The 26,966-nt window shown below is 51.5% G+C and overlaps 10 protein-coding genes across 10 annotated transcripts; 5 read left to right on the top strand and 5 right to left on the bottom strand.

Annotated features, from left to right (window-relative positions):
- Window positions 1–2,148: 2,148 nt before the first annotated feature.
- ACET3X_006228 (uncharacterized protein) lies at window positions 2,149–4,229 on the bottom strand (the record flags this gene model as incomplete). The annotated part of the gene is made up of 4 exons (XM_069452417.1): window positions 2,149–3,212; window positions 3,271–3,373; window positions 3,424–3,710; window positions 4,103–4,229. 4 exons carry the CDS (start codon window positions 4,227–4,229, stop codon window positions 2,149–2,151), a joined length of 1,581 nt encoding a protein of 526 aa, XP_069306588.1.
- Window positions 4,230–6,330: 2,101 nt separating this feature from the next.
- Window positions 6,331–8,527, bottom strand: ACET3X_006227 (uncharacterized protein; the record flags this gene model as incomplete). The annotated part of the gene is made up of 4 exons (XM_069452416.1): window positions 7,998–8,527; window positions 7,821–7,948; window positions 7,110–7,769; window positions 6,331–7,062 (listed from the first exon to the last, which is right to left on the bottom strand). Exons 1-4 carry the CDS (start codon window positions 8,101–8,103, stop codon window positions 6,331–6,333), a joined length of 1,626 nt encoding a protein of 541 aa, XP_069306587.1. The 5' UTR covers window positions 8,104–8,527.
- Window positions 8,528–10,458: 1,931 nt separating this feature from the next.
- Window positions 10,459–11,742, bottom strand: ACET3X_006226 (uncharacterized protein; the record flags this gene model as incomplete). The annotated part of the gene is made up of 2 exons (XM_069452415.1): window positions 10,459–10,541; window positions 10,599–11,742. 2 exons carry the CDS (start codon window positions 11,740–11,742, stop codon window positions 10,459–10,461), a joined length of 1,227 nt encoding a protein of 408 aa, XP_069306586.1.
- Window positions 11,743–12,649: 907 nt separating this feature from the next.
- Window positions 12,650–14,534, bottom strand: ACET3X_006225 (uncharacterized protein; the record flags this gene model as incomplete). The annotated part of the gene is made up of 3 exons (XM_069452412.1): window positions 12,650–14,263; window positions 14,314–14,476; window positions 14,530–14,534. The coding sequence occupies 3 exons, from the start codon at window positions 14,532–14,534 to the stop codon at window positions 12,650–12,652; spliced, it is 1,782 nt and encodes a 593-aa protein (XP_069306585.1).
- Window positions 14,535–15,393: 859 nt separating this feature from the next.
- Window positions 15,394–16,254, top strand: ACET3X_006224 (uncharacterized protein; the record flags this gene model as incomplete). Its single annotated transcript, XM_069452411.1, has 1 exon — window positions 15,394–16,254. The coding sequence occupies one exon, from the start codon at window positions 15,394–15,396 to the stop codon at window positions 16,252–16,254; it is 861 nt and encodes a 286-aa protein (XP_069306584.1).
- A 239-nt stretch (window positions 16,255–16,493) lies between these two features.
- On the top strand, window positions 16,494–17,387 carry ACET3X_006223 (uncharacterized protein; the record flags this gene model as incomplete). The annotated part of the gene is made up of 1 exon (XM_069452410.1): window positions 16,494–17,387. The coding sequence occupies one exon, from the start codon at window positions 16,494–16,496 to the stop codon at window positions 17,385–17,387; it is 894 nt and encodes a 297-aa protein (XP_069306583.1).
- A 167-nt stretch (window positions 17,388–17,554) lies between these two features.
- Window positions 17,555–19,456, bottom strand: ACET3X_006222 (uncharacterized protein; the record flags this gene model as incomplete). The annotated part of the gene is made up of 5 exons (XM_069452409.1): window positions 17,555–18,556; window positions 18,620–18,708; window positions 18,758–18,885; window positions 19,079–19,273; window positions 19,350–19,456. The coding sequence occupies 5 exons, from the start codon at window positions 19,454–19,456 to the stop codon at window positions 17,555–17,557; spliced, it is 1,521 nt and encodes a 506-aa protein (XP_069306582.1).
- A 649-nt stretch (window positions 19,457–20,105) lies between these two features.
- On the top strand, window positions 20,106–21,948 carry ACET3X_006221 (uncharacterized protein). The gene is made up of 3 exons (XM_069452408.1): window positions 20,106–20,465; window positions 20,526–21,569; window positions 21,623–21,948. The coding sequence occupies exons 1-3, from the start codon at window positions 20,205–20,207 to the stop codon at window positions 21,845–21,847; spliced, it is 1,530 nt and encodes a 509-aa protein (XP_069306581.1). The 5' UTR covers window positions 20,106–20,204; the 3' UTR covers window positions 21,848–21,948.
- An 871-nt stretch (window positions 21,949–22,819) lies between these two features.
- On the top strand, window positions 22,820–24,139 carry ACET3X_006220 (uncharacterized protein; the record flags this gene model as incomplete). Its single annotated transcript, XM_069452407.1, has 1 exon — window positions 22,820–24,139. One exon carries the CDS (start codon window positions 22,820–22,822, stop codon window positions 24,137–24,139), a length of 1,320 nt encoding a protein of 439 aa, XP_069306580.1.
- A 751-nt stretch (window positions 24,140–24,890) lies between these two features.
- On the top strand, window positions 24,891–26,607 carry ACET3X_006219 (uncharacterized protein; the record flags this gene model as incomplete). Its single annotated transcript, XM_069452406.1, has 5 exons — window positions 24,891–24,987; window positions 25,039–25,113; window positions 25,196–25,861; window positions 25,964–26,194; window positions 26,528–26,607. 5 exons carry the CDS (start codon window positions 24,891–24,893, stop codon window positions 26,605–26,607), a joined length of 1,149 nt encoding a protein of 382 aa, XP_069306579.1.
- Between the last annotated feature and the right edge of the window lie 359 nt (window positions 26,608–26,966).

The raw sequence follows: 26,966 nt of genomic DNA, 5'->3' as shown, positions 1-26,966 counted from the left end.
ACGGTGCCATCAGCTCAGAGTACGCGCCACCAGCTTCATATCCTGCTGCATCCTGGGCAAGAACTTGATGAATCTGCGCATAGGAAGAAACGATAGCGACGTTTCGATTGAGTACTTTCGCTCGAACTATTGCCCTATTCTCCAGCGCTTCTGGTTGTTCTTTCTGGAAGGTGAGGATGCGCGATGTGATGAATGACTCCGGCAAGTTGTGAAAAGAAACGCTCTCGGCAAACCCTCGCAGTGTCGAAGAACTGCCTTGAGGGAGTTGTGGTTCTGGCTTAGGCATCGTGAATTTTGGAGTTTTCCACAAAGGCTAGACTGCAGCAACACTTGACATCGTATCACAACGGTTATATCGGTTGTGGGGTGTTGTGGTTGTTACGTCATAGATTTTGCGCCACAGCTTGGTAGCTACAAACTCTACATATAATCTTTCAATATCAATGATGAGTCCCCGCATATCACGAACGTTAAGATCATGGTGCCCGATCCAAAGCAACCTTACACCGATGGAACAAAAAGCTCTCGAGAAGATGAGGTCATACCTGCCGCGCATCCGACTACCTCAAAACGGCCACGATTCGACAATATCTATGCATATCTCTGCATCATACTTCTCTTCGTTAACTATTTCCTCGCCCAATACGACAAGTTCATATTGTCATATTTTCAGACCTCTGTACTAGCTGATCTTTCGCTGAACTCCACACAATATGGGCTGCTCTCCGGGTATGCAACAGGAATTGTCTACGCTATCCTCGCTCTTCCTATCGCTTTCCTCTCGGACTATACGTCGGCTCGCGTATGGGTCTTATGTGTCACGGCAGCATGGTGGAGCCTATGTGTGGTTTTCCAGTCTCTAGCGAACAGTTTTGGTCAGTTGTTTTGCGCCAGACTTGGAATGGGAATTGGGCAGGCGAGTGTTGAGGCGCTATCTATCAGCCTCATTAGCGACTTGGTGGGATGGAGAAACGTATTCATTGGAGAGAGCGTACTTTATGTGGGGGTATACATTGGTGAAGCCATCAGCGGTCAAATCGCCACTGCCTTTACGGAGACTGGTACGAGCTGGCACATCGCCTTGCGAGCGATTGGTATCACAGGATGTGTCGTTGCCGTACTGTTGCGACTTGTTTTGAGGGAACCAAAGAGAAGAGCAAGCTTGGTGCAAATGAACGCACGAGATTATAACGACGGCGTGGGCGCGGACTTCACAGATGTACCAACCCACACTCAAGGCACTTCAAGACTGCAAGCCGCCAAGTCCGATCTGCTCGCCACCTTCACATATATCCTGCGCATGAACTCATTTTGGCTTCTTGTTCTCTCGGGTGGCTTCCGTCAATTAAGTGGTAATGTCTTTGGATATTACATGCCCAGCTATCTGGGCGATACATACCCTTCGCACACCGAGATCTTCTCCCGATATGGCATCATCGTCGGTGTTGTAGGATCAGTCGCAGTGCTAAGTGGCGGCATTCTCACGTCAGTGCTATGGCCACGTACTCAGTTGACACCGGTTTACCTGACCGGTATCGGAGGCATGATGAGCTCGCTCTTCGTTCTGCTCATGGTATTCTCGCGCGACATCGCGGACGGTTCAGAAGACCGAGGTATCAAAGTCCTTTACGGCGTCATGGCTCTGGCGTATCTAACTGCAGAACTATGGCTAGGCTGCCTCTTTGCGCTCATTGCGTTGCTTCTTCCACCGCGCTATAAGACGTTCGGTCTTGCCATTTGGGGCAGCGTACAAGTACTCATCTATTCTTCAGGTCCACAGATCATTGGTCTAGCATTAATGAACGAGGAGACAACAAGTGAGAGCTATAGGAAGGCCACACAACTGTGCTTGGCGATCATTATTCCTGTTGGATATTGGCTTGCTGGCATCGGATTTCTACTCTCCATACCATTGCTAAAGAAAGATCGCAGTAAAGAGTTTGTATTAGGAAGGCTGAGTGAGCGAAGGAAGACTGGATTAGCCATATTCGTTGTAGTACTGGCGTTTGTTGTCATAACATTATTTGTTGTGAGTTTAGTGTATCAGGCGTGAAATAGTTCCGTCGCTATGTAAACGTACCAGATCAATAGTAATTGGGTTTTCTTAACAGGTTTCTGTGCGCATGACGAAGAGCTTTTTCATATCGCTTACTTGAAGGATAAACCCAGGACATCTTCAATGCCGGCATAGAGTGGGCAAGCGTAATCCGCCTCAAGCAATGGCCGAACGGTCACTCCACTACTGCCATCTTTTCCTAATACACCCAGTTCCTTTCCAAAAGCACTGCCAACCTTCGGCCATCCCACACCTCCAGCAGGGTTCTTTGCAAAGTTCGCCCACGTTTTCTGCATGAAAGCACTGAGTTGGATCTGCTGTTGCGTTGCAGTACCGAATTGGTTCGAAAGCGGATACATGCCAAAGACCTCCGGAATCTCGATCGTGTGGTATGCGCCTGGGTTGGGGAAGAGCGCAACGGAGGGGAAAGCAGGGGTGAATAGATACCGATAAGTCGTGCGTCCGGAAATGGCAAGGTAATTTGCCAGCCGTCCAGTCGTGCATGTGAAGACTAGATCTGTCACAAGCCTATCGGCTACCTCATAAAGGTCAGTGATGCCTTGCGCAGCATACGAGGCGATGATAGAGTCCCGGACGGCCTTCGACGTGATGTTGTACCGATCAAATAAGCTGCTTACAGCCGTAGTACCATCGGTCAAGCCAACCACCTCCAAGAAGACACGTGCTTCATTCAAATTAGATCCTAACATCGTCGGTACATTAGCGAACTTCCCTGTGGATATGCTAAGTCTGACATCGGGTGTTGAGGTGCCATCGTTGTTGACTGGTGGAAAGGACAGCGACTTCGATTCAATATACGCTTTGATATCTACTGCAGGTACCTTGCGAAGACAATCGACGTCCGCGCAGCCGAAGTTTAGCAGTACCTGCTTGTAGTTTTGCAGGCCATTTCCAGGAAGCACTGCATTTTGAGACTGAAGAATGGCCGACGAGAAGGGTAACGGGTTTGGTGGGTTGGCTAGCAATTGCTTGACTGATTCGCCGCCTGCGGATTCGCCGAAAATCATCACGCGAGTCGGATCGCCTCCGAACTGTGAAATGTTCTCTTGTACCCATTGCAATGCAAATCTTTGGTCCAAGAAACCAGCGTTCTGAGATCCAAAAGGCACTTCGGGTGAGTTGGAGAAACCGAAGACTGAAGTTGAGCATGTTAGCCAGTGACCGTTGAAACTTGAGGGGACAAAAACACTTACTATTTGTGCGATAATTGATAGTGACTACAACGACGTCTTCATTGATGGCGAGAGAGCTTCCATCATAGTATGCTAGTCCTCCAGTTCCAAAAGCGAGGTTACCCTGCACTGATCAGTATCGTTTCACGAGATACAAAACAGAGTATGGCATACCCCGAAAAGCCAAAACATCACGGCCTTTTTGCTGGAAGCCGTAACCCCCGGAGGCGTGTATACGTTGAGGTATAGGCAGTCTTCACTCTCCTCAGGGGGTGGGTAAGTGGGGTTGTTGAAGTACTCTATGACCTTAGCACGGAGCTCGCCAGTACCCGGGAACTGCTGAATGCATGCTGGCTTGATGTTCTGGGCTTGCAGAGGAGTAGACCATGGTATTGCTGCTTCTGGTGGCGAGAAGCGCACGGGAGGCGACTTCGCGAAAGGCACCCCCAAGTAGGCGTTAGCTGAGGCTGTCAAAGATGGTTGATTTATAGGCTTAGTAGTAGTTCCTACGATAACGCCTGAGGCCAGCGTGACTGTTGGTCCACTATCGACTGGTGCTGAGATGATAGTGGTGATCAAGGAACAGAATAGAAGCGTTTTCCTCAACAATGAAGGAGTGTGCAAAGCCATAATGTAGATGACAGAAGTTCGATAGTTTTTGGAAGAACCGCAGGAGATGTAGTTCTGACTGATCATCAACATTCATGATGTGTTGAGTCTTATACTACAAGGTGACACCCCACTAAAGGGATCAGAATTAGGCACTAAGCAAGGAGTTCTTGTCAACAGTGTACCTGCATTAGAGTTTGTATGCAATTCATCATGGCTCGTCGTTTAGCCTTGTCAAAGTTACCTGAATGCAATATGTAGCAAGATCCAGATTGCCGGAAAGAAGCGCCATTCCTGATGAGAACGAGACCGACAACGATAACGAGGGCGGAAATTTGGTTACGGTCCTTTGTGCGGCTCTTCTTGGACATTCTGATTCGTCCATGATGAATGTCCGGATTCAGAGCAGCCGGGGATCAATGAATGGCGTAAATAAACGCGAGAGTCCGCCTCATTTTTGACAGACCTGAAGTCGGTCTACAAGATAGTCTTTCGGCCAGTCCCTCATGCGAATTAGCGACCAATCAGCTTACAGACAACGCCTCGGTACTGCGCAAGCTCTCGGCCCGACGCAGATCATCCGCCGTTTCAGCCAATCATCGCGTCCGGGTTCCTCGGCAATTCCCAAGGGCTTCTTTCCTAGGCAATACCTGAATACGATGTACAGTACAGTACAATCGTTGTTTCGGAAAGCCCACAGAGGCCAAACGGACGGCGCGGCTTCGCTGCATTCTGCAGCATCGGCCTGGGAAGCGCCATGCTGGGTACAGGAGCCTAAGCTTGTCGTCGAAGCTTAACTCTCATAGCCGGAAGCCTCACTGTTGGTGCCGTCGTGTTTCTCGAATCTTCATGTCGCTATTGTGGGATCTTTTCCAGCGCACGTGATAGGTGTTCTGTGGAGCAAGGCTTGCATTGTCAGGTGTCTTGGAGCGTACTTGAGCTGTTCCAGCTATGGTATAACTGGGCAGGACTCTTGTTGTCTCGCAGGGGAAAGTGGGGATCGACGCTAAACACCGATTACGTCAGCTGCATCATGGTCTAGTAACCTTTGCTCAATTTTGTAACGAGCTCGGGCCAATCTAGACTGTTCGAGCTACGGGCTGCATATGCCAGAGAGCTTTAATTCCATAGCGATATTCTAAGACCTCTAGTTCTTAGCCCTGCTTTGTCGCTTCTTTCATATGTCGTAACACAGGTGCCATTAACGTGGACATGAGGACCCCCAGACTTCAATCATGCAACGGAAAAGGCGCATCATAGGATATGCCGTTCATTACTAGAACGAGGTAAGAAGTGATAGTCGATTCAATATCACGGCGAAGCCGAGACACAACCGTGTTTCAAAAACATTTGCAAAGCCTATAATTAGGTACCAATTAGCCATCGGGCGTCAAGCAAGATATGTTAGTCCCGAGGGTGTGGATATTGATGAAGCTTATACTATGGTTGGTATCTCCGCAACAATCGCTCGGTCAGATGCGGGCGATCGAGCATATTTCCCTACTGGTGTCCAAAATTCAGGTGCTGACATGTTGGTCTTTTGTTATCAATGATATTACACGCAGGTCGGCTCTGCAGGTTTCACCGATGAACGTCTGGCAAAGACGTCTGGCACGTTTATGGGTATGGAAGATTGTGTTTATCAATGCGCAAGAACTACCCTTCGTCTTTTACTTGAATAATTGTCATTTTATCAACTTATGCTTCATCCTTCACACGATGGTACTTCCGGACAACATCGCTGCAGTGCTCGGTGGTGCTTGGCAAATCCTGAACCAGACATCGTAATATTCCGCTGTCCTCATCCCGCATATCACATTTTCCTAACAGCGCACCAGGGAATACCTGAATGGCACTGATCGTCCCCTCGTGGGTGGGCTCGGTCATCGTCCAGCGGGGATGCTCATCTATCACCCTCTTGGCTATGTCTCTGTGAATCTATGGTCCACTGAGCCTGGTGCAATACCCGCTCCCGCCGATGAACATACCGACGCCGAGTGGGCACGTATCGGACGTCATACGCTCTCTTATGCAGGGCCCTTGCAGGTGTGGCAGGGAAGCAATGAGACAACAGGGAAGCTCACGCATGGACCTCTGGTGATGTCATCCTACCCGAAATGGGCAGTGACGAATCAGACTAGAAACTATACTGTTTCGGCAGGGGCGCATGAAGGAAGAGATGTATTGTTGTTATGGGCGCGGAACATCGAGGATGATTTGGTGTCGCGTTTGTACTGGGCAAGAGCTGCAGAGAACGGATCAAGCTGGACGACATGAGTCTTGGTAAGAGGGATACGCGCGAAGAATTAGATGTGAAGATATAAGAGACGAGGAAGGTATTGAAGACGAGTTTTGGATTGAATGCCGCGAATGTGGCCATGCGCGTCTGCCCGTCTTCTTCGGCGACAAAGAGCATGAGGCAAATTAGTCCACCATCATTGATCGTGCTCCCCTCATCGCCGTTCATTAGTCTTATCTCTTTACGACTTCGATCCTCTCTACGCCAACGTTTTTCTCATTTCCTGGCTCCAACCCCTTATTTCTTGCGATGACCTCCTCATTGGTCAAAATCGGCCTACCGCGGAGCTGCGCCCACACAGCCTGATGCATGGGCCTCAGGAAGAGGGCGTCCATCTCCTCAAGACTAATGCCTTTCGTCTCAGGTACAAAGAAGAAACTCCAAACACCCATCATTGCAAGAATGGTAGCAAAGAAGAAGTATGCGCCGTAGCCAAGATCTGAGATCATGTACGGCGTGCTGCGCGCGATGATGAACGAACCAAGCCAGGTGTCAGCAGTCGTCAGCGATACGCACAGCATGCGGATGTCGAGTGGGAAGATCTCCGATGCATAGGTCCAGGTGATGCCTTGCCATGTAGCGCAGATGATGAAGGCGTTGACGTAAACGCAGACCATGGCCAGGTAACCCCAACCGTTACGTGAAACATCGCCTCTCAAAGCAGCTCCAGCGGGATCAGCTTTCATGACATATCCTCCAATATACCACATGGGGATGCAACCGAGCGCTGCTCCCCAAATAAGTCCCTTGCGACGCCCAACCTTCTCGACCACGATGAAGGTAAAGGTGAACATGCCGAGTGTCTTTGCGATACCGTAGAAACCAGTGGAAAATAACTTGAGCGAAGTGCCGGAGATACCCAGTGTTTCGAAGATGCGCGGAGCATAGTACGTGATAATATTTACCTGCAAGTTTAGCATCTGTTCCGCTATATATGGTTGCATGTACTTACGCCTGTGAAGGATTGCAAGAACATGAGTGCAAGACCGATGGCCATTCGGTTTCGCACGCCCTTCTGGAACAGCTTCATGAACTGGGCCTTCTTGCTCTGACGGTTAGCACTGCGTTCCTCGACTTGCGCCCGAATCTCGCTCATCTCGTGCTGAATGTACGCGTGTGATCCGTCCAGGCACCGAATCTTACACAAGATACGTTCTGCTCCTTCGAAGTTGTCCTTCTTTGCGAGGTATCGCGGTGACTCTGGACACCATGCAACACCGAGGAGCAATAGTAGACCAGGAATGAGCTGGATCGCGAGCGGTACTACCCACTGCGTCGTGCCTTCGACACTGATGGATCGATCACAAGCATAGTTGATCCAGAAGCCCAACATACCTCCGCCTTGGGAAGCAATCTCGAATATACCAACCAGTCTACCACGGATGGAAGGTGGCGCAGTTTCAGAGATGTAGACAGGTACAACCATACTCGATGCACCAATGCCGAGGCCTGCTACGGCTCGTCCACCGTATATCATGTTGAGACTGCCTCGGGAAGCAGTCATGAGTGTACCACCGAGTAGAAATATTGTGGAAGCTATTATCATGGTCTTCTTTCGTCCGATGCGTTCGGCGAAAGGGAAAGCGATGAGTGCACCGAAAAAACATCCCGCCTGTCTAGGGTCAGTCTGTGATGACAGGATGGTAGAAGCAGCGGTACTGACCTGAAATGTGGAGACAATATTGCCTTGAATCGTGTCACGGTTGCTCTTTGCAATGTCATTCATGCCGAAATCACGAATGAAAGAGGTGAGAGCCATGGTCCCACCGATGACGGCTGTGTCGTAGCCCACTACTCGCGTGTTAGACATCTGCATGCACATTGCTACACCGAAACCTACTAGCTAGTGCAGACATCGAAGCGATGAGTGCGATGAGGTGGATCCGCCAGTTGCGGACCTCTGGCGGGTCCAGAGTACCCGATGCATGAGTGTTGAAGCAGCCCATTCGTTGATGATGAGTGGTCTTGGTCGTGAAACGTTTGAGAAGAGTTCAGAGTTCAGAATTTAGAATTTAGCGCGGTGATGATTCTCTTGAGCGAAGGGTGAGTGGCTTCTTATCTTCGCTGCCTCGTCTCGAAGGCTTTGTTGCCGAGCCATACTCCTAATGTTACCTCACTATCATTACAGTCATACCATGCGGGGACATGCACGAGGACTACCATCGTCCCATGTTTACCGCAACACCTGCTGTTCCAAGCTGTTTCTCGGTCTATCGCAGCGAATCCGGGGAAGAGTCCACTTGGCGTTGAACAAGGTCAAGCCTTACCCCGTAGTTGGCATCTGGGGTAGTGATCCTTCATAGGTAGGAGAATGCATGAAGGATTTCTTGTCAGGAGCTTGGCAGTACAACCGTTACGGACGGTGTCGTGATGAAGCTTGACAGATCAGCGGTTGCCAGTAGCGTGTGCGGGGTAAAGCGGGTCGGTGGAATATTTGTGCCCGTAGCGGGATGCCTTTTTCGACCACATACTTAGTCACCCAAAGGTCTCACTCCTCCCCCACTTATCATTAATTAATGCGAGCACATAAATTGCAAACGTCCTGAGGCCATACTAGCAATTGGAGTGCCTTTGAAATCGTGGACAGCAATATGTCGAGCGACCACATGGGCGAAGATAGGTTGTGTAGGACGAGTAGCCCTGAAACCAACTGTCTATATTCAGGGTACTAGGCGAGCCAACCAAGCTTCACAGGATGACCATTTCCGCTCCAAGATACCAAGCGCCGCTTCAGCCTCTGCCCAGATGCAGATAAGGCAAGGGAGCCGCTAGGGAACGATAATATTACGGGATGGACCGTCGAACATGGTGCAATGGGGCGTGGCGACAAGTCGCTTAATCCGCCAACTGGTGGGTGTAACAACATTCTTAGCTGAACTTGTAGTCTTGTATACCCACAAGCGTATTGGCGAGTCCACTTGGGCTGTCCTGGGAGAAGACCGCGGCCGGTAGCACGCTTGATCTCTCACATGCGCGACATGTGTTATTACGATGAAACGTATCTGGGTGCCAATGTACGGAGGAAGATGCGATGCTACCATGCAACAGTCACGCCGGATTCGCCGCTCTAGACTATCCCCCGAGTCCCCACTTGACTTCAGTCTACGATGAAAGCGTGGAGCATACATTGCTGCACTGCGCCAAGAAAAGTACGACTACTGGCGCATAATGCAAATATATAAGAGCTGAGTCGTGACATGGTCTTACCTGGTCATCAATACATCTCTCAAGAGGTCTTCATTGATAAAAAACACAACACTTGAGATGCTTTATAATATGTAGCCACACAAGAGATACTGTCTCAAGAAGCATCTACGTGAGTGCTTGATATGGTCATTTTGGTCAGAAGAGATCTTCGTCGTCGAAGTTGTATGCCAAACGCGAAAAGATTGCCCATGTTATTGTGACAAAGCTTTCGAGAAGATGCAGAAGCCGCAGAAGCTCTTTGCGGCTCAGTCCGATGAACAAGTGTATTCCTGTACTAAAAAACAGCATCGAAAACAGGACATGATATCTCGCAGGACTAAGCGCGAGCTGTGTGGGCAATTGAATCCATGTATTTTCGTGCTGTCACAGGTGCTCATAAATATTGCGCGACAGCAGGCAACTTTCTGAATCTGACAAGACAGGCTATCCTTGAGGGAGCTTTCGAGGCCGCAAGAGCGAAGACTTTGGAGGAGATGTTGGATGAACACGCGAGAGATGTCAAAACACTGAACGTATTATGCGCAGTCATGTAGAGTTGTGGCCAATAAGGATGTAGAAGGCTTTTGCGCCTCTTTTCTCGGGCCACACACTCATTACCTGCATTCCACACTTCGCTACTTGATCAACGAACAACGTGGCCGATCCGAAGCATGGCATTACGAATGCGTAAACAGGGGACATAGAGTTCCAGCATCAGCCAGGTGTATATTATTGGCACATAGAATCAGGATTTGTGATGTCTCCATGAATATTGCATTTGAGGACTTCGAATTAGTGAATTCGTTATAGGTGGGTTGCTGACCATAGCACGTCTGAATCCATGCACAACATATTCGTATACAAGCGATGGAGCGAAACTACTCTCTACACCATTCAACAGGAGCTCGATATCATTTCCATTGTGAACAATAATATTACTGCTATGGCAACGAGCGATTGTTGCTTGCCAGCCTTTCAAATGAGTGGATGTAGCGAATATGAATTTGGAAAACTCACAACCTCCTAACACCATCTCTCGCTTCTCAATACCCTTCAAATCAATTCATAGCGAATTCAGTAGATTAATCTGTCTTGATACCATGCTGATCGAGCGCCTAGTAGACACTCCCCTGCTTGGTCACGATAGGGTACACATAGCTTCCGTTCGAAAGCGCCGGAGTAACCCCATACCATCTCACTAAATGGCGTTCATTAGCACGTCTCCCCTTCTTTTCAAGTCCATATAGTAACTTACAATTCACGGAAAAGTCTCCACCGCCAACAGGGGCGGGCAGCCAGTTATTAGTCCAGTTCGAGCTCGGTGCCACATCTGCTGGCTGGATCAAGATTGAGAATGCGCCGTCGCTATCCGCATCCGCGTAGAGGTGCGTACCGTCCGGGTAGGTCAAGTTGCTGCGATCACCCAGCGAGTATCGGTTCAGGTCATTCGGTACCAAGTAATTCGTGCTGTCGTATGCTGTCAGGCTCCAGAAACCAGTGACAGGCGGCTTCCCAGAGAAGGTCATGATGTAAGACTCATTCGCTGCCAGCCGCATTGTAACCAGCGCAGTGACGGGCAGCGCCGGATCGTTGTAGGTAGGATATGCTGCTACGTAATGAGCGAGCTGGAGGTAGCCGAACCACGCAATGTATGCACGAGCGGTGTACTGTATGCCGAAGCTGCCACTCATGCTGGGGAGGAGGGTGAACCAGCCGTTTTGGTTGAAGGCGTGGCTTGATGGGTCCAGAAGGGATAGGAAGTCTTCGCCCATGATACTGTAGATTTGGGCATGGTCGAGGCCAGCTGGGGCGGTGTAGTCCCCGTCTCTGATGCCAGCGGCGGCAAGCATATAGTTGACGCGATCCAGGTCTGATCTTTCCATGGGTGGATTCGATGGGTGCAGCTTAGCCAAGAGCTGGAGAGTCTGAGTTGTCTGAGCGACGCTGAAGTTGAACGGAAGGAGGAGAGCAGCAGGTGAGAGTTGGCCATCACCAAGAAGACTAAGCGTTAGGGCTGGGGCTATCGATTCTCCTTCACGTTCAATTATTGTTATCTTGATGTGAGACTGAATGGTTTTGACTTCATCCACGTCGGTTGTGTTGTTCTTGAGAACGATGCGAAGCATGATGCCTCCATACGCGGTGGGTGACTTGATGATTCCCTTGTATTTGGAGCGTCGAGATTTGTCCTTATCGAGCATCAGGAGGCCTGACTCATCATCTCCTGCGACCGTGATGAGATAGTCCCCCGGAGGACTATCGATGACGGACCCGAGGTTGGCAAAATTGTTCCCATACCTAAAGATTTGAACAGGAGTCAGCTGAGGCCTGTACGGCTGAAGCCAGTCGACTGGGAGTGACTCACAAATCGTAGAAAGGAACGACGTAGTATCTATCATCGGGAATATCAGGGAGGGAGAGTACTGCATCCGCGTGCGAAAGATCAATCGCAACTTTGGAGTACAACGTATCAACGTTCGGCCGGACCAGGACCTCAAGACCCTCGGTGGATAGTCTTTCTTCGTGCTGAATAGCGTTGGCGCCAACTGCCCGGAGGGTCGGCTCAAAAGTCTGGACATATAGGGTAAGAGGATATCCGTACTGTAACCATTAGTTATCTTGATTGTTGTGCAGTGTATTGGATTACTTGCCATCAACGCAAAAGCAGTCGCATTGATACTGTCTACGGACATGTTGTTTGGAGGCACGGTTGGTGAACAAGACACGGATTGATCGCAAGGTATAGACACAGCCATCGCGCCTAAAGCGAAGGCGAGAGCCGTGTTCGTGAAGGGTGATCTGAAATGCATTTTCAGGATGATGGAATGATGAACGGTGAAACAATGGGCTGTTGTTACAGTGAGGAGATGTCTGGTGCTTCCCCTGATACTTCGAGGCTTCATTGTCATTTATACATCTCAGTGCTTTCATCACCCACAGCCACAGTGTGGCACGTCGACGTCCGGAAAAGATATCCAGGCTGCCAAGTATCCATTGAGCCTTGTTTCTCGAGGCTGACTACGTTTTGGTATGGTAGTGCTTGTAAGTTCAGAGCAGCAGCCACGTTCGGTCGCGCACTGCTCGGCCGAGGGCAAGATCCGGCCCGAAAGAGACTCTCGGTCTCCCAACTAACACGAGTGCATTGCTTGGAAAGTTCGACACTGTCAGTATTATGTGGCTCTCATAGGTGCTTGCGGGTGGAGAAATAGTTCATTTTCACATGTGTCTCCAGCATGGACCACAATATCCACAACACAACAGCTCAACCTTTTCCGAGGTGATGAAGACGCATCAACACGGTTGCACTCAGCCCAGGCGACCCTTTCCACCTCCATATTTGCCTTCTGGTCCCTCGAGATGCGCGTCCAGGACCGCTGACGTCCCACTAAGGACACTCTTGATGGCCTCCGGAAGTAATTTGCTAAGCTCGTCTGCAGTACTTGCATGCGCAGCCCAAATGTGCCCACCGCTTGCCGCCTTGGCGATGCCCGAATAATCTGGGGTCGGTGCGAAACTAATATTGAGCTCCTCATTGCTGACTTTTGAGCCCTCTCCGTCGGGATGTACTAGCAGCATAGACCTTCGTGGCGCGTTCCAGCCCTTGTTGTTGAGTACGACGGTAAGAATGGGGATGTTGTAACGCTGGGCGATCCAGTATACCGATCCAGGGACGGAGAAGAGGTATGTGCCGTCGCCGACAATCTGGCATACGAATTGCTTCTTTCCTTCGGAGTCGGTCGCGAGCTTGATACCAAGCGCACCACCTCCAGACCACCCAAGACCACCACCACCGCAGTTTATCCATGAGCCTGGAAGTGTAGCTTGGATCTGATCCGCAACAAATCCGGTCTGGGTGACTGCCTCAATCGCCCAGATGGTGTCATTTGGGCAGAGCTTCTTGAGCTGGGAGCAGAGGTATGGCGTGCTGAAATGGCCGTTTTCGTCGACCTTGGCCTCACTAGCGATGCCTTCAAGTTTCTTCTTGTGAGACTCTTGCAGTGCTGACCATCGCTGGCTGAAGAGCTGGCTAGAAAGCTTTTCCTTGAGCTGCGACTCGAGGTATTCGTTAAGCTGCGTCAGTGAGGTATACGAGTCGGCTCGGTAGCGCTGTATGGCATTGAGGTAGAAGACGGGCATCTGCTGTTTCAGGGGATCAACATCGATGTGAAGGATCTTTGCGTTGTTCTTGGGGTGACACTGAGTGTTGATCCACGGCACGTCGCAGTCAAGGACTAGAATGACATCGGCAGACTTGATGGCGGGATCGTTGCCGTATCGAAGGCCAAGCCAGGCTGGGTGGTTTGCCGGAAAGCACATGTCGGATCCGCCAGTGTCTAGCACGCGAATGCCTTTGACGTTGTCGGCCAGACGCACGAGCTCTTGCACTGCGTCGTGGTTTCGACCAGAGTATCCGGTGATGATGAGCGGCTCCTGGGCGTTGACCAGGGCTTCAGCAATCGTCTTGACGCCCTTTGGAGGAAGAGCAGCCGGCTCAATAGGCTGCCAGTAGTCCATCTGCAGCTTGTACGGTGTCAGGTCCTCTTCCATGGGCTCACGAGCACCGTAGAGGTAGACGGGCCCCTTGGGATCACTCATGGCAAAGGACAAGGCCCGATTGACCATCTGCTTGACGTTTTTGCCCGACTTGATCTCCCCAGCATATCTGCAGTACTGTGCCACAATCTGCTTCTGGTCCGGCACGTCTTGTATCCAGTGGATGTATTCGGTCCTGCTGCCGCGCATCTCGCCTTCGATGGTGAATGGCGACAGGCCGGCGAATATGAGAACAGGTGCGCGACCGCATGAGGCGTTGTGGACGGCGGCCCCGAGGCCCTGCGTTCCCACGTCGACGTGTACGATGACGCACTGAGGTTTGCCCGTCAGTCTGGCATATCCGTCCGCCATGGAGAGGGCGACCATCTGTACCCGTCAGCCTCTGCGCTTAGCCACAATGGGCCTCGAGCACCTACCTCGTTGGGACATGTGATGATCTTGGGGAACTGCCCCTTCTTCTCGTTCTGGCCCTTGACGATAGCTTCGATGATGGACGGATGGTCCGACCCAAGGTTGACGAAGACATGGCTGACGCCATACTCCCAGAGCGCCTCGAAGAAGGCAAAAGATGCTGTGTAGCTGCCGATGGTCAGTATGGCGTGCGCCTGCATGTGTGCACCTGTGGCACCTACACCATGATGTCTGCAGTGCCTATGTTGGCGTGTACCAGGTGAAAGGCTCGAAGCTACCTTTGCGGCATGCGTGCTGGCCAGCCCGATGGCGGCGTGCGTCGGAGTATCGTATTCCCCATGGCTGCTGCTATCATGGAATAGGGCACCGAGTGGACAGCGGCCCCACTAGGGACGCGGGGAAGTTGCTGTCACGGTTGGGGTTGACGGCATACCAACTCGTTATCGGCAGTCTCGAGGGCGGCATCGGCTGTCCACGGGTCAATCGCGACCTCGCATCGTGCGCCCTGATGCAAGGGATCAGATAGGGATGCGCGTCGTGATATGGTCAGGCTGATGCAGACGATGGAGCTTGCTAGATCGCGCGTTTTCGCGTTTGGGCATGTCGCGGCCCTGTTCCGTCAGTGGAGAAGCCACTCGGTGGCCAAGACGCCATCATCATTTCTCCAGCTCATTCGGCAGCCACGTTGAACAACTCCAGCCATCGTGTCGATAGCAAACTTTACAAGTGCTCAACATGGCGCTCCTCTCAGATTCCAGACTCCGGCACCGCCGCTGCAGGAGGACAGCACTACGAGACATCAGCATGAAACGCGTTTCACACCATGCCTGCGTATAGATAGGCTCAGGTACGCCGTCATCGTGTTCAAGTTGGCATCTGCATCTCACGTCCTGGGACCTCTCATCATGCTTTCTCATGTCATTTGCGTCCTTTTATCCCTTTCTCCGTCAATTCTTGCACATCCGACAAAATGCCCCCCTGATTCCACGAGGCATTTTCAGCAACCAATTTGCCTCGGGCCGCCGCAAAGCTATGTTGTCGAAGCCAGTGAGGGAAAGGGGTTGGGAGCTTTCGCTACGCATGATATGGAGATTGGCGACATTGTCATGCGCGAAACGCCCCTTCTCAAGATCCGCTTACCAAAGCTCGCGAAGGGAAGCCCATATCCCATGGCAGCAGTGGCAAAGCTACTCCATGACCAATTTGACACACTCTCGCTCGAGGCAAAAGAGGAGATTCTCTCGCTGACACACGAATCGAATACTGTAGACCAGAGGAGCACAGACTCTCTGGGTACCATCTTCCGCAACAATGCGTACAATACCGGCGATCAAGTCGGCCTGTTCCCCAAGATTGCTCGCATCAACCACTCATGCCGGCCCAATACAAGCTACTACTGGAGCGAAAAGCTAAACAAGCGCATAGTATACGCGACACGCAAGATAAAAGCAGGAGAAGAGTTTTTTGTGTCTTACATCTCCTTACTGCTCAGCCAGGAAGACCGCCAGAGGCAGCTTGACCGGTTCGGGTTCAAGTGCCATTGCGAAGCATGCGCACAGGAGCGCGCCGCTCAACAAGCCAGCGATAACCGCCGAGTTACGATCAAGAACGCATTCACAAAGTTCGAGCCCCAACTAGTGCTCGCGGCTCCGCAGTCCAAGGCTGGGAAACGTCAGGCGCGAAAAGATGCTGCAGTGAGCATGCAGCTCGCCCAACTCGTACAAGACGAGGGCCTTGCCGATTACTACGCCAAAGCCTACAGGATCGCAGCCATAAGCCATGCCAGAGCGGAAGATTGGGCTACGGCAGCCAAGTGGGCAAACAGAGGATACGAAATACGATATATGGAGGACCCAGAGTCGCCGAGCACATTGGAGCTGCACCACCTCACCAGCACCTTCATCTCAAACTGGGAAACAGAGTTGCGGAGTCGAGTCTCAACATGAGACACTGCAAGCTACTTCCATGCTCGGTTCGCATTGCCCTGCATGCTATGCACAAGATTGGCCGTTCCAGACCTGCGGTTCGCACCTGCGGCCCTGTTCACCCGGTCGCCCGCTTATTAGCCTAATGCATCACCACGCTTCTGAATCGTCGAGTTTCAAGAAACGTATCTTCATCTGAGGATTAAAACAACTACTCGAATCAATACGGGAATGTGAGTTTGTCGCAGACCACATCGACCATGTCTACGCCAAGATTGATCGACCGTGATGAGCGCACTCGCCAGAAACCCATGCGTATCCTGGTCCTTGGCATGTGTCGCACGGGGACAACATCCATTGCTGTCGCGCTCCGCAAACTAGGGTATTCCTCACATCAAATGCGCGACGTCCTTGCCAACCCATCTGAGCTTGCGCTGTGGGAAGAAGCCGTCAATGTTACCCTGTTACCAACTCAAGACCGGCCTGAACATCAACGGAAGATGAAACCCTACGGCAAAGACGAATTGGACAAACTCCTAGCCGACTACGACGCCGTTATGGATATACCCGGCTGTGTGTTTGCCCCGCAATTGGTAGAAGCCTATCCAGACGCCAAAGTCATCCTGACAAAGAGAAAGTACAAAGACTGGGAACAGAGTATGCAAGAGAGCATATGGTGTCTTGATACGTGGCGGCTGTTCACGATTTGTCGAAAACTCAACCTCACACAGCTGGCTCCATTGACGCGACTTGTACATTCAGTGTTCCAGGCGCACAACAATAACAATTATGGTGGTCCTGCGGCGAAAGCAGCCTTTGACAAGCATTACGATACTGTCCGATCGTTGGTACCCAAAGACCGCCTGCTGGAGCTTGATACCGATGAGGATCTGAGTTGGGAGCCCCTTTGCGGTTTTTTGGGCAAAGAAATACCCAAAGGAAGCTTTCCAAAAGCGAGTGAGGAAAAGACTATGCGCAAGGGCCTCGAGAGCGCGTGGTGGGGTATGGTGCTGTACTTTGTCTCATGGATTGTGTTCCCTGGTGCTGTGGTGGCTGGCTCATTCTTACTATATACACATGCAGATGAGCTGAGGGCATATCGAGACGGGTGGTTGATGGTAGCAAAGAAGTACATGGAAACAGGGGAATTATGAGGTGGTATGCATGGGCCACATCGTGCTTGGAAATGCAAAGTCAATCTCACAACGCATTCCATACGCATAATTGTTGCTGTATCAGCCATGGCCGTGTCATATATCTAATTGTCTATAGTCATCCAGGAATCCCATCACTCAAATACGTGCTACGCATCACAGAACATTTAGGCCTTCCACCTCAGCAGAGTGAAGGAGTGCTTACCAAACTTGAACTTGCCTTGTCCATCCCAGCTGCTTTCTTTGATGCCAACATTTTGCACGCCTTCGGTGTTGACCACGTCCACGTTATCGCCAGTGACGGTGTGCACTTCGATCTTGTCGGCCTTCAGTCCCGGAATGTCAACCTCAAAGTCCAGCTTCTCGTTGACATTGGTAACAGCAAGGTTGATGAAACCATCATCGCTGAGCGTGGCACTGCAATCCAGGTAAGGCGTCTCGATGGTGTTGCGGATCCAGCTGGGGTTTGTGCGGCCTGTGTATTCTGGGGCACGGACATTGAGCGCAATGGTATGGCCGCGCATGTACTTTGAAAAGAGGAGCAATGGCCACCATGAAGTCTGCTTGACAAGACCGTCCTTGGTTGTCATCAACGGGGAGATGACATTGACACTTTGTGCGACGGTTGCCATTCCCATGTCCTTTGCTTGGCGGATGAAGCCGTTGAGGAAGTTGGCCACGGCGAGAGCATCGGAAAGTGTGTACTTCTCTTCCGCACCAAGCTCACCAGGAGCGCGGACGGGATCCCAGACGTTCCACTCGTCAAAGCAGATGGTTTGCCTGGGCACTGTCTCTGGGACCTTGTTCTCGATACGTGCAAGGTCAATCAAGCTTGCAGCCATCTGTACTGCCCGTTCAGCCGCACGGGGAGCTGTCGCGTTGGCTAGATGTTCTTTGTCGGCAGTATAGATGTGGATGGAGTGCATGTCAATCAGCGACTTGGTGGTATCGCCACTGAGACCGTGGACATCCCATTTGACGCACTGGTTGAGAACATAGTAGTCCCAGGAGGAGTAGCCGGTTTCACCGCAAAGGATGGTGGTGATGGTAGGGTCGAGGAGCTTGAGTGCTTTGGCCCACTGATACGCTTTTTTGGCGTAGTCCTCTTTGGTCATCTGCTCGACTTGCCACGGGCCCCAGCATTCGTTACCGAGGGCCCAGTACTTGACCTATGTGGCTGTCAGTATTGCTGTAGTACATGGGTCTAGGGCGTGCAATATTCATGGACGTACGTTGTAAGGCTTCTCGCGGCCATTCTTCCGACGAAGGTTGGCATAGTATGTGTCACGGTCCGAGTTGCAGTACTCAAGCCATCCAAGCGCTATATTCAGTCAGACTGTGTTTGGCCAGATTAGATGTGCTGCGCATACCTTCGTCCAAGGTGCCGGTTCCGAAGTTAAGGCAGAGGTAGGGTTCTGTGCCGACTTCCTCACACCATTGCATAAACTCGTCTGTGCCGAACGAATTGGGCTCGATGCCAATCCATGCAAGCTCAGGTCTAGACTCGAAATTAGCTTCCCGTATGCAACGCAGTGAAGGAATGATGGCTCAGTTCGATGTCACATGAACAACAAGCATCTGGCGCCAACGCAACAAGCAACAACCGCACTCCAAGCCGAGGCTGCATGCTGCGAGGCAGGTGCGCAGATCAGAGAGCGCCACGCACTAGCAAACGCGCGCAGAAATCTTACCTCTTTGGCCTATTCTCCTTGGGCCCTACACCATCAAGCCAATGGTACGTGGCTACGAAATTGCCGCCTGGATACCGTACTACCGGCACGTTGAGTTCCTTGAAAGCTTCAATGACGTCTTTGCGGAAGCCTCGTTCGTCTGACAAAGAATTGCCGGGGTCATATATGCCGCCGTAGATGCAGCGGCCCATGTGCCTGGCGCGTGGTTGATTAGCCGAGGAAAAAGCATGCACATCCAACGCCATGCAAAGGGCATCTGTCCTGGACTCACTCGGTAAAGCCGCCATAGATGTTGTCGTTGATCTTAGCAATCTTATGGGAAGGATGGATAGTGATGGAGGGCGTTTCGCTCTCGTCAATCTTGGTAAAGGTAGCCATGATATCTGTGATGTCGACAAGAGGGGGACGATTATGCTTGTGGGCAGAGTTTGTTTGTATTATCGGAGGAGGATTCCAAACCCAAGATCAAAAGTCACGATGGTAGTGGCATGACTTCTCCGACGTCGTCAAAGGGTCTATGGCGTTCCTGCGACATTCCGGCTCGGCACCGGTGCCAACACCAGACTGGCTGATGCATCCGACGCTGACGCCCTCTCCCATTCGTGGAATTTCAGCAGCGTGAGCTAACTCATCTCATTCCGGCCACCTGTCACGCTACCGTCGTTTGCGGCTAAACAACCGCGCCAAGTCACGGGGAGCCAAGACGCTTTCCACCAGTCGAAAGGTGCTGCATCCCGCAGCTGCACGTCGACTATGCACGTGCTAACGGCTTCGCGTTGGCGGCAGAGGTACGATTCGGGCTACGATCAACCGAGCAAGTGCCGCCGCCTCGGTGTTGACGCCGATGGTTGGTAGAGCAGGGGTGAATAGGCGGGTTGCGGAGGTAATAAACGCGGAGTCGAGTCAGTGCCCCCGCTCTTCGTGGAGACCGTGGAGTAGTCTCGTCTGATGCGTTCCCCAGACCGTGGTCGGCCATGCGACTGAGCAACAAGGACAGGGCCAGCCAGGCATGGGAAAATTAGAGCATCGTGTATAAAGTCCCAGCAGCCTGCTGATAGTGGGTCTCTCCACGCACCGCATCTGCCTCTCCGCTGCACTGCACCTGTCAACCTCGCCGGCAGTCGACATGGCGCTCCCTCCCAAAGTCTACCAGTTCCTCGTGGGTCTCTTTGCATCCCTTGGTTCGCTGCTCTACGGTTATGATCTCGGTGTCATTGCCCAGGTCATTGCTTCCGGGGCCTTTAAGCGCGAGTTCAATGACCCCGATCCAAATGCAAAGGGCGCCGTTGTGTCCGTCTTCACAGGCGGTGCCTTCTTCGGCGCCATGTTCGGTGGTCCCATTGGTGACTACCTTGGACGACGATTGACCATTCTCATTGGTGCCTGTGTAAGTAATCGCCAATTTCTCGCCCTGCGGCTTCTTTTGCTAACAAACCCGTTCTTGTAGATCTTCATGCTCGGTGGTGCTCTGCAGACTGCTGCCGTCAACCTCAACTACCTCTATGCCGGACGTGTCCTCGCTGGTGTCGGTGTCGGTCAGCTTGTTATGATCATCCCCTTGTACCAATCCGAATTGGCCCATCCTAGCATCCGTGGACGTATCGGTGGTCTGGTGCAGTTCATGCTGGGAATCGGTGCCCTAGCCGCCGCCTGGATCAGTTACGGTGTTGATATTGGTTTTGATGCCAGCCAGAACGCCCAGTTCCGTGTTTCTCTGGGTATCCAGGTCGTACCTGCCGTCTTCTTGGCCGCTCTTATCATGCTGTTCCCCGAGTCGCCCAGATGGCTCATCAGCAAAGGCAAGGTCGAGCAAGGTCTCCAGAACTTGGCCAAACTCCACGCTCACGGCGATACCAACGACGTCTGGGTCCAAGCTGAGTTCCAGCAAATCCAGGATGCCCTCACATTCGAGCGCGAACATGAGGCTCAATCTTACATGGAGCTCTTCCGCGACAAGTCGTGCTTCCGCCGTCTTTTCCTCGCCTGTGCACTCCAAGCCTCTGTCCAGATGACTGGTGTTTCGGCTATTCAGTACTACTCGGTCACTATCTACAACCAGATGGGTATTAGCGGTCCCGACGCACTCAAGTACCAGGCCATATCTTCCGTTCTTGCTCTTTGCGGACAAGCGCTCTGCATCGCCTTCATTGATCGACTGGGACGTCGCTGGACTTTGATCGGTGGCAACATCGGTAACGGAATTACCTTCATCATTTCGACCACCATGTTGGCTGTCTTCCCTCCTGGCGCAACCGGAAACAAGGCTGCTTCTTGGGGCTTCATTGCTGTCACTTGGCTGTACAACTTCTGCTTCAGCTCTACCTGCGGACCGCTGTCTTGGATTATTCCCGCCGAAATCTTCGACACCAAGACCCGTTCCAAGGGTGTGTCCATCGCCACCATGACCTCTTTCGCCTTCAACACCATGATCGGTCAAGTCACCGAGCTCGGCATGGAAACTGCTGGGTGGAAATTCTACCTGCTGTTCGTCGTAAGTATCTCTGCAATTCAAAATCCGTCCCGTAATACTAACAGAATACACAGGTTTGCAACTTCACAAACGCACTCTTCTTCTACTGCTTCCTGCCCGAGACTGCCAAGCGCCCGCTTGAGGAGATGAACTACCTCTTCACCAACGCTCCTCTCTTCGTGCCCGGCATGAACAAGAACGACTGGGGTCTCGACATCGAGCGTCGTGTCGAGGAAGTTGCCGCTAAGCAAGGCTCAATCTCGCATGCCGAGCATGTCGAGCCTAACAAGCACATGTAGAAAGGACACAAACGGCACATCTCCGTTCCACCTTATCGTACGTTGTTTACGTCTCAGAGACGTTACTCAATCGTCGATTCTGGAACTTGATAATCTTAATGTTACAAAAAGTCTCTCTGAAGACTTGATCAATTCTGGTCTTGAACTCGGCGTGATTCTGAACATGAAAATGATCTGTAATTCTGCTTGTTTCTGATACTGCATAGCCTTGTTCAAATCTTGGTCGTGAGCAAACAAATTCTTTTCATTAAAGAAACCTGAGAATGGTGATTGGACCAAACAATCGGCAGAATGGTCGGTCACTGGTCGCTCGAAGCGGTGGTTGCTCCCCACTGTGAACCAGCGTCTCTTAGTGTATCTCATGGTCGCTTGCGCGACCGCGGTCAGCCGGCTGACACCGTAACTTCATACATAACATTAGATACAGTGGTCTCCATCGGAGAAGCAGTGCCAACGCGCATGGCCTTGCACACTCCGTAATCTCATAATGGCAAGTGAGGAAGCTGCCATGTTTACCCTAAATTGAATACCTTCCAAGGTTGTATGTCGTAAAGTTTGCTTTTGGAACCTCTCCATTGACTGTCATTCATTTCAGTGGCCCACGCCCAAGCAGAAAAAGATTCCGATGAAAAGTATGACTGACCGTTCATAATTGTGATGGATGCCAATCTCTACCCATGCTAACTTTGCAGTTGATTGGTTGACATTGTCAAGATACAGAGCAGCACCACCGATGGGTTCGACATTGGAATAAATTCACAACCCAGTCAGGTCTTCTGTGCGTTGTGAACAGATTATGACCTGCGCCTCGACAATGTATCTATGCGTCGCCTATAACATTTATCATCCATACTATGCCAAAAAAGAGCGAGAATCCAACAAAGCAAGTGTGTGGCAAATCGAAATTCCACTCGGGCAAGACAAGAATCAGCACAGCAAACCCATACTTGAATTTCAAAGATTAGAGCCAACATGAATGCGGTCATAGTTACTGAGTTCACAACTGTTTACCCCACCGATTTCGTCCAAGCTACGATTACTCGGTCCTTTTCCTCGATATCGGCGCCAGAGACGACATCTATCAGCTCTTCAGCTGCTCTGCGCAGCGGTGTGCTGCAATCCACCATTTCGATCTCGTCGGTGGTTACTCCCTCTCCAACATCGCTACCCACCTCAGACACAACCATTCCGCTCGTTGGAAAGCCAAAGTTTAACGATACTTTTGCGTACGTTACCCTCGGAGCAATTATCGCTCTTGCCTTACTGCAAATCGCTATGATTGCGTACTTGGTCTATCTACGTTTTAAAGGCGAGTGTCTCAATTGTCATGACTTGGAGAAGCAGCTTCGTAAGTGGAACTCTGGAGAGCTGAAACCAATCACACCGCAGATGATTTGGAGGCGCAATTCGCTAGGCAAAGGTGCTTTGGCAAGCAAATATCCTTCGGATATCGATGTCGAGAAGGGGTTTGTTCCACACGCAATGTCTCGTGCGCCCACTCTGACTCAGCTCGAAAACAACAAGAAGCCGACGCTCTTCCAGGCAGCGAAGGCTAAGGTCTTACGCAAAGCCAAGTCACCAAACCGGACCCCAGATCCGCCGTCCGACGATAACGTTGATCGATTCTTCACTGTCGATCCAGACGCACCGGACGTTGAACCGGAATCGTCTCGTCGTACTTCGACCCTGCTCCCACAGACTACGTATGATGACGGTAATCTGTATGCAACTCGTCACTCTCCGTATCCAGAGTCTTCCATATATTCTCGGAATCCAGAGCCTGGTCCTAATGGTGCCAATGAATCGCGTGTCTTTAACGACATCTGGACACAGGACATTGCCAGCATGCGTAGACCTCTTCGCAAGGAGGCAGATGAGCCAAACCCGTTCGTCAAGCATGTACCCACTTATTATAATCCTTACAACGCTCGTCAAAAGGCACGCAACATTGCAGCTGCTGAAGCTACCTTAGAGTCCGAGGAGTACAAGGAAGCTGAAGCAGTCCTGAACCGCACCTCTGCGACGGACTTTGAAACGCGTCGCGCTTTGAGCATTGTCAACCTGGCAGACCAGCGGTTGAATGTCGCCCGTCATCCCAGCATGTATACCGAGGCTGGTTTCTTCCTCGGCCAGTCTGCAGAGCCAGAGCCAGAGCTGCCTGAGCGTCCTGAATCATACCAGGTTCTGGCTTGGCGTAAGGAAGGCTTGAGACCGGCAGAGCTGGAAGATATCCAAGAGGACTTCTCGCCAGATTTGAGGCGAGCGTCGACCGACAAGCATAAGGATACGTAGATACGAGCCGTGGTCAGTTGAATATGCTACCGAAACCTCTGGTAATAACCCAACAAAGGACAGACCCAGAGATAATCGTGCCAAGCGTTGCAACGTTGTAACTTTGGTCATTGAAGTAACTTTCGTCCGGGAAGTTTCTGCATCCAAGTCTACTGTAGGTAGGAGTTTACTTTTAGCGCTTGAATACTTCATTGCAATACATACTAGCGGTAGGTCTCGAGATTTCAATTCGCTACAGTCCGGCCTGCTGCGGTGCTCATATCGTGATTCACCCTGGTCGTAATTGCAGATTTTGACACCGTCAGTGTCACGCAGAGGAATGTTAGGCGAGCTTCACTCGGCGTCGCGATTTTGGGTCGCTGTTCGCACACGGGTTGAGCGCAGACGTGCTCGAGAGCTTCTCTGGGTGTTGGTGTTGGTGTCTTCAAAGTGGTGTTGCAGTCGCGATCAGGGGGCACTTGACTAAACGCCGCGGTCATGAAGCCGCGTGCCCGCCCACCACTACCCCTCACCCAACAGACAACCGCACCAGCGAGCTATCGCACCTGATATGTATGCATCAATGCACATTCATTAGCAACCCCATTCTTCAGGACACCAAAGCCGCAAAAAGGTCGCACTTTGATGCCCAGAGTTTGGTTGCGCGTCTGAGCGGGGAGTAACTGCGAGGGATCATGGACGACGCGCTAAGTTTCCCGCTCGTCTCCGGAAGCAAATCGCATCCGCCATTGTGCACACGACCAACTCCATCATGAGCATCTCCAATTCCATCGGCACGACTCTGTCTTTCCTCAGTCTAATATGGGTCCCGGCCACGCTGCTATGTTGCTTGCCATTGGTCCAAAAACGTTAGAAGCACCTGACAATTGAATGAATCAGGCCAACGCTAATCATGTTAGAAATGCTATATCTCCATAATTTCACTTTCTTCCCAGGCAAATGGTTGACACAGCCCGAAAGAGCGGGTTTCTTGAGTACGTCGGCTCCCCTCATCTTGCATCACAAGATATTATTGCGCCGGAAGGTTTCTTAGGTTTCTTGGGCTTATGCAATCAGAGAACCAGGTCGTCCCCTTCCGCATCACTTCAAAAGATGGAGAGCGGCTTTTTGCATGGCTTATAGCTCCATTGGGAGTATACGCCAGGAATGCCGAGGCCTTCATACAAGAGAAGACAGGTACTGACGTAGAGCACACGCTTGCCTGGAGATTGCTGCGCGACGATCCAGAAGCAAGACTCCTCATCTACTTCCATGGCAACTCTGCTACAATAGGACAAGAGCGCCGTACAATAGAGTATCGATCGTACTCTGCCGGGGCGTCTGAGAAGATGTTCGTCTTAGCATTCGACTATCGCGGCTTTGGTATCTCAACAGGCGACCCTTCGGAGGGTGGCCTACTGAACGATGCAGAGGCTGTAGTCGACTGGGCTTTGAGCACCTGTTTCATACCACCAGAGCGAATCGTGCTTCTCGGACACTCATTGGGAACTGCGGTTGTGGCCGGCATCGCACACCGCTATGCGACCAATCTCGGCATCGAGTTTGCCGGTCTGGTTCTGTGTGCAGCCTTTTCGAATGCCGGTAACGCGTTTTCTTCGTATTCCATCGGTGGCATCGTTCCCGTTCTTGCGCCTGTCAAGATATTCCCTGCCTTCCAAGCCTGGTTTGCCCGTAGGATGGTAGACACCTGGCGAAGCGATGATCGACTGGCAACAATGGCGCGTAAGTTGATCATAGCACACACTATTGTGGGACTATTTCGGGAGTCTCTTGGTGTCTAAATCTCCTCAGATCCGTCTGTTCCGATACTGATGAATTGACCAGGAACTTGCTCGAGGTTCAACTTGGTCCTCATCCACGCCGAGAGTGACCAGACCATGCCATGGCACGAAACCGAGTCGTTGTTCCAGTCGACACTTCGGGCCGCAAAGGACGCGAGTCCTAATGAAGACAATCTCAAGAGTCTTGAGGTCGTAGATTTGGGCGAAGCCGGTAGACAAGAGGTTTGGCAGAGCAATTCGCGCAGCATCTCAAAAACTATTGCTAAGCACGGCGGTACGTACTGGTCCTGACAGTTTGATCCCTGAAGGTCGGCGCTTGCAAAGTGCGCGTTTCGCCTATTGTCAGATGAGATCGGGTCGCCCCACCTCCGTCTAACAAGGTCGACACACTCCTGCACCCTTCATTTCCTGACTTCAGCGACTGCACCAAGCGCGTTGCACAGAGCCTGAGGCCAATGACAGTGTGCTCATGAAGATCTTGATTTCAAGCGATGCAGACGTCAACCCCACACGTGGTGATCAGGGCTGGGCTAGCCTCACACCCATGCGGTCATCGCCGCGCTTTCCGGACCCGCTAGCTGAAAACAGGGCTAATGCTTCATACTAGGACACAACACGTCAATGACTTGGTCGCCTGTAGCGCTCACGATCCTTCAGGCTTTCGGGCTTACGGCTGATACGGCCTGAGTTGTAGGCTGTGCAGCCTGTTGTAAAGCATCAGAAATGCCAGCCCCTGGAGATCAGGACCGGTCTCAGGTCCCTGGCCGCCTCAGTATCAGGTGGGTAAGTCAGGGTAGTTGACGAGCTTCAATGAATAATTCATCCGAGAACAGCATCACACCCCCAGGAGTATATGTGAAAAGAAAGGCTACCGAGAGTCGGCTTCGCACCAAGAGTGTAGCGCAACTCTAGTGCGTGAACGCGCAAACGCCACGAGTTCTGACTTCTCGGCATCGCGGCCATGTGCGTCAGTCTATTTTCCACCACCCATGACGTCTCCACGGGTGGCTCATCCAGACCCGCATACAAAGCGCTTCACCGGCAAC

Source organism: Alternaria dauci, chromosome 5 (genome assembly GCF_042100115.1).
Source record: "Alternaria dauci strain A2016 chromosome 5, whole genome shotgun sequence".
Taxonomy (NCBI): Eukaryota; Fungi; Ascomycota; class Dothideomycetes; order Pleosporales; family Pleosporaceae; genus Alternaria; species Alternaria dauci.
This window is presented reverse-complemented; position numbering and strand designations above follow the sequence as displayed.

Bases quoted from the DNA above. Each gene is read 5' to 3' on its own strand.
- ACET3X_006221 (XM_069452408.1), top strand. From the start codon at position 20,205: ATGGCGCTCCCTCCCAAAGTCTACCAGTTCCTCGTGGGTCTCTTTGCA. The intron at 20,466-20,525 runs GTAAGTAATCGC...CCGTTCTTGTAG, and splicing joins CCATTCTCATTGGTGCCTGT to ATCTTCATGCTCGGTGGTGC. The intron at 21,570-21,622 runs GTAAGTATCTCT...CAGAATACACAG, and splicing joins AATTCTACCTGCTGTTCGTC to GTTTGCAACTTCACAAACGC.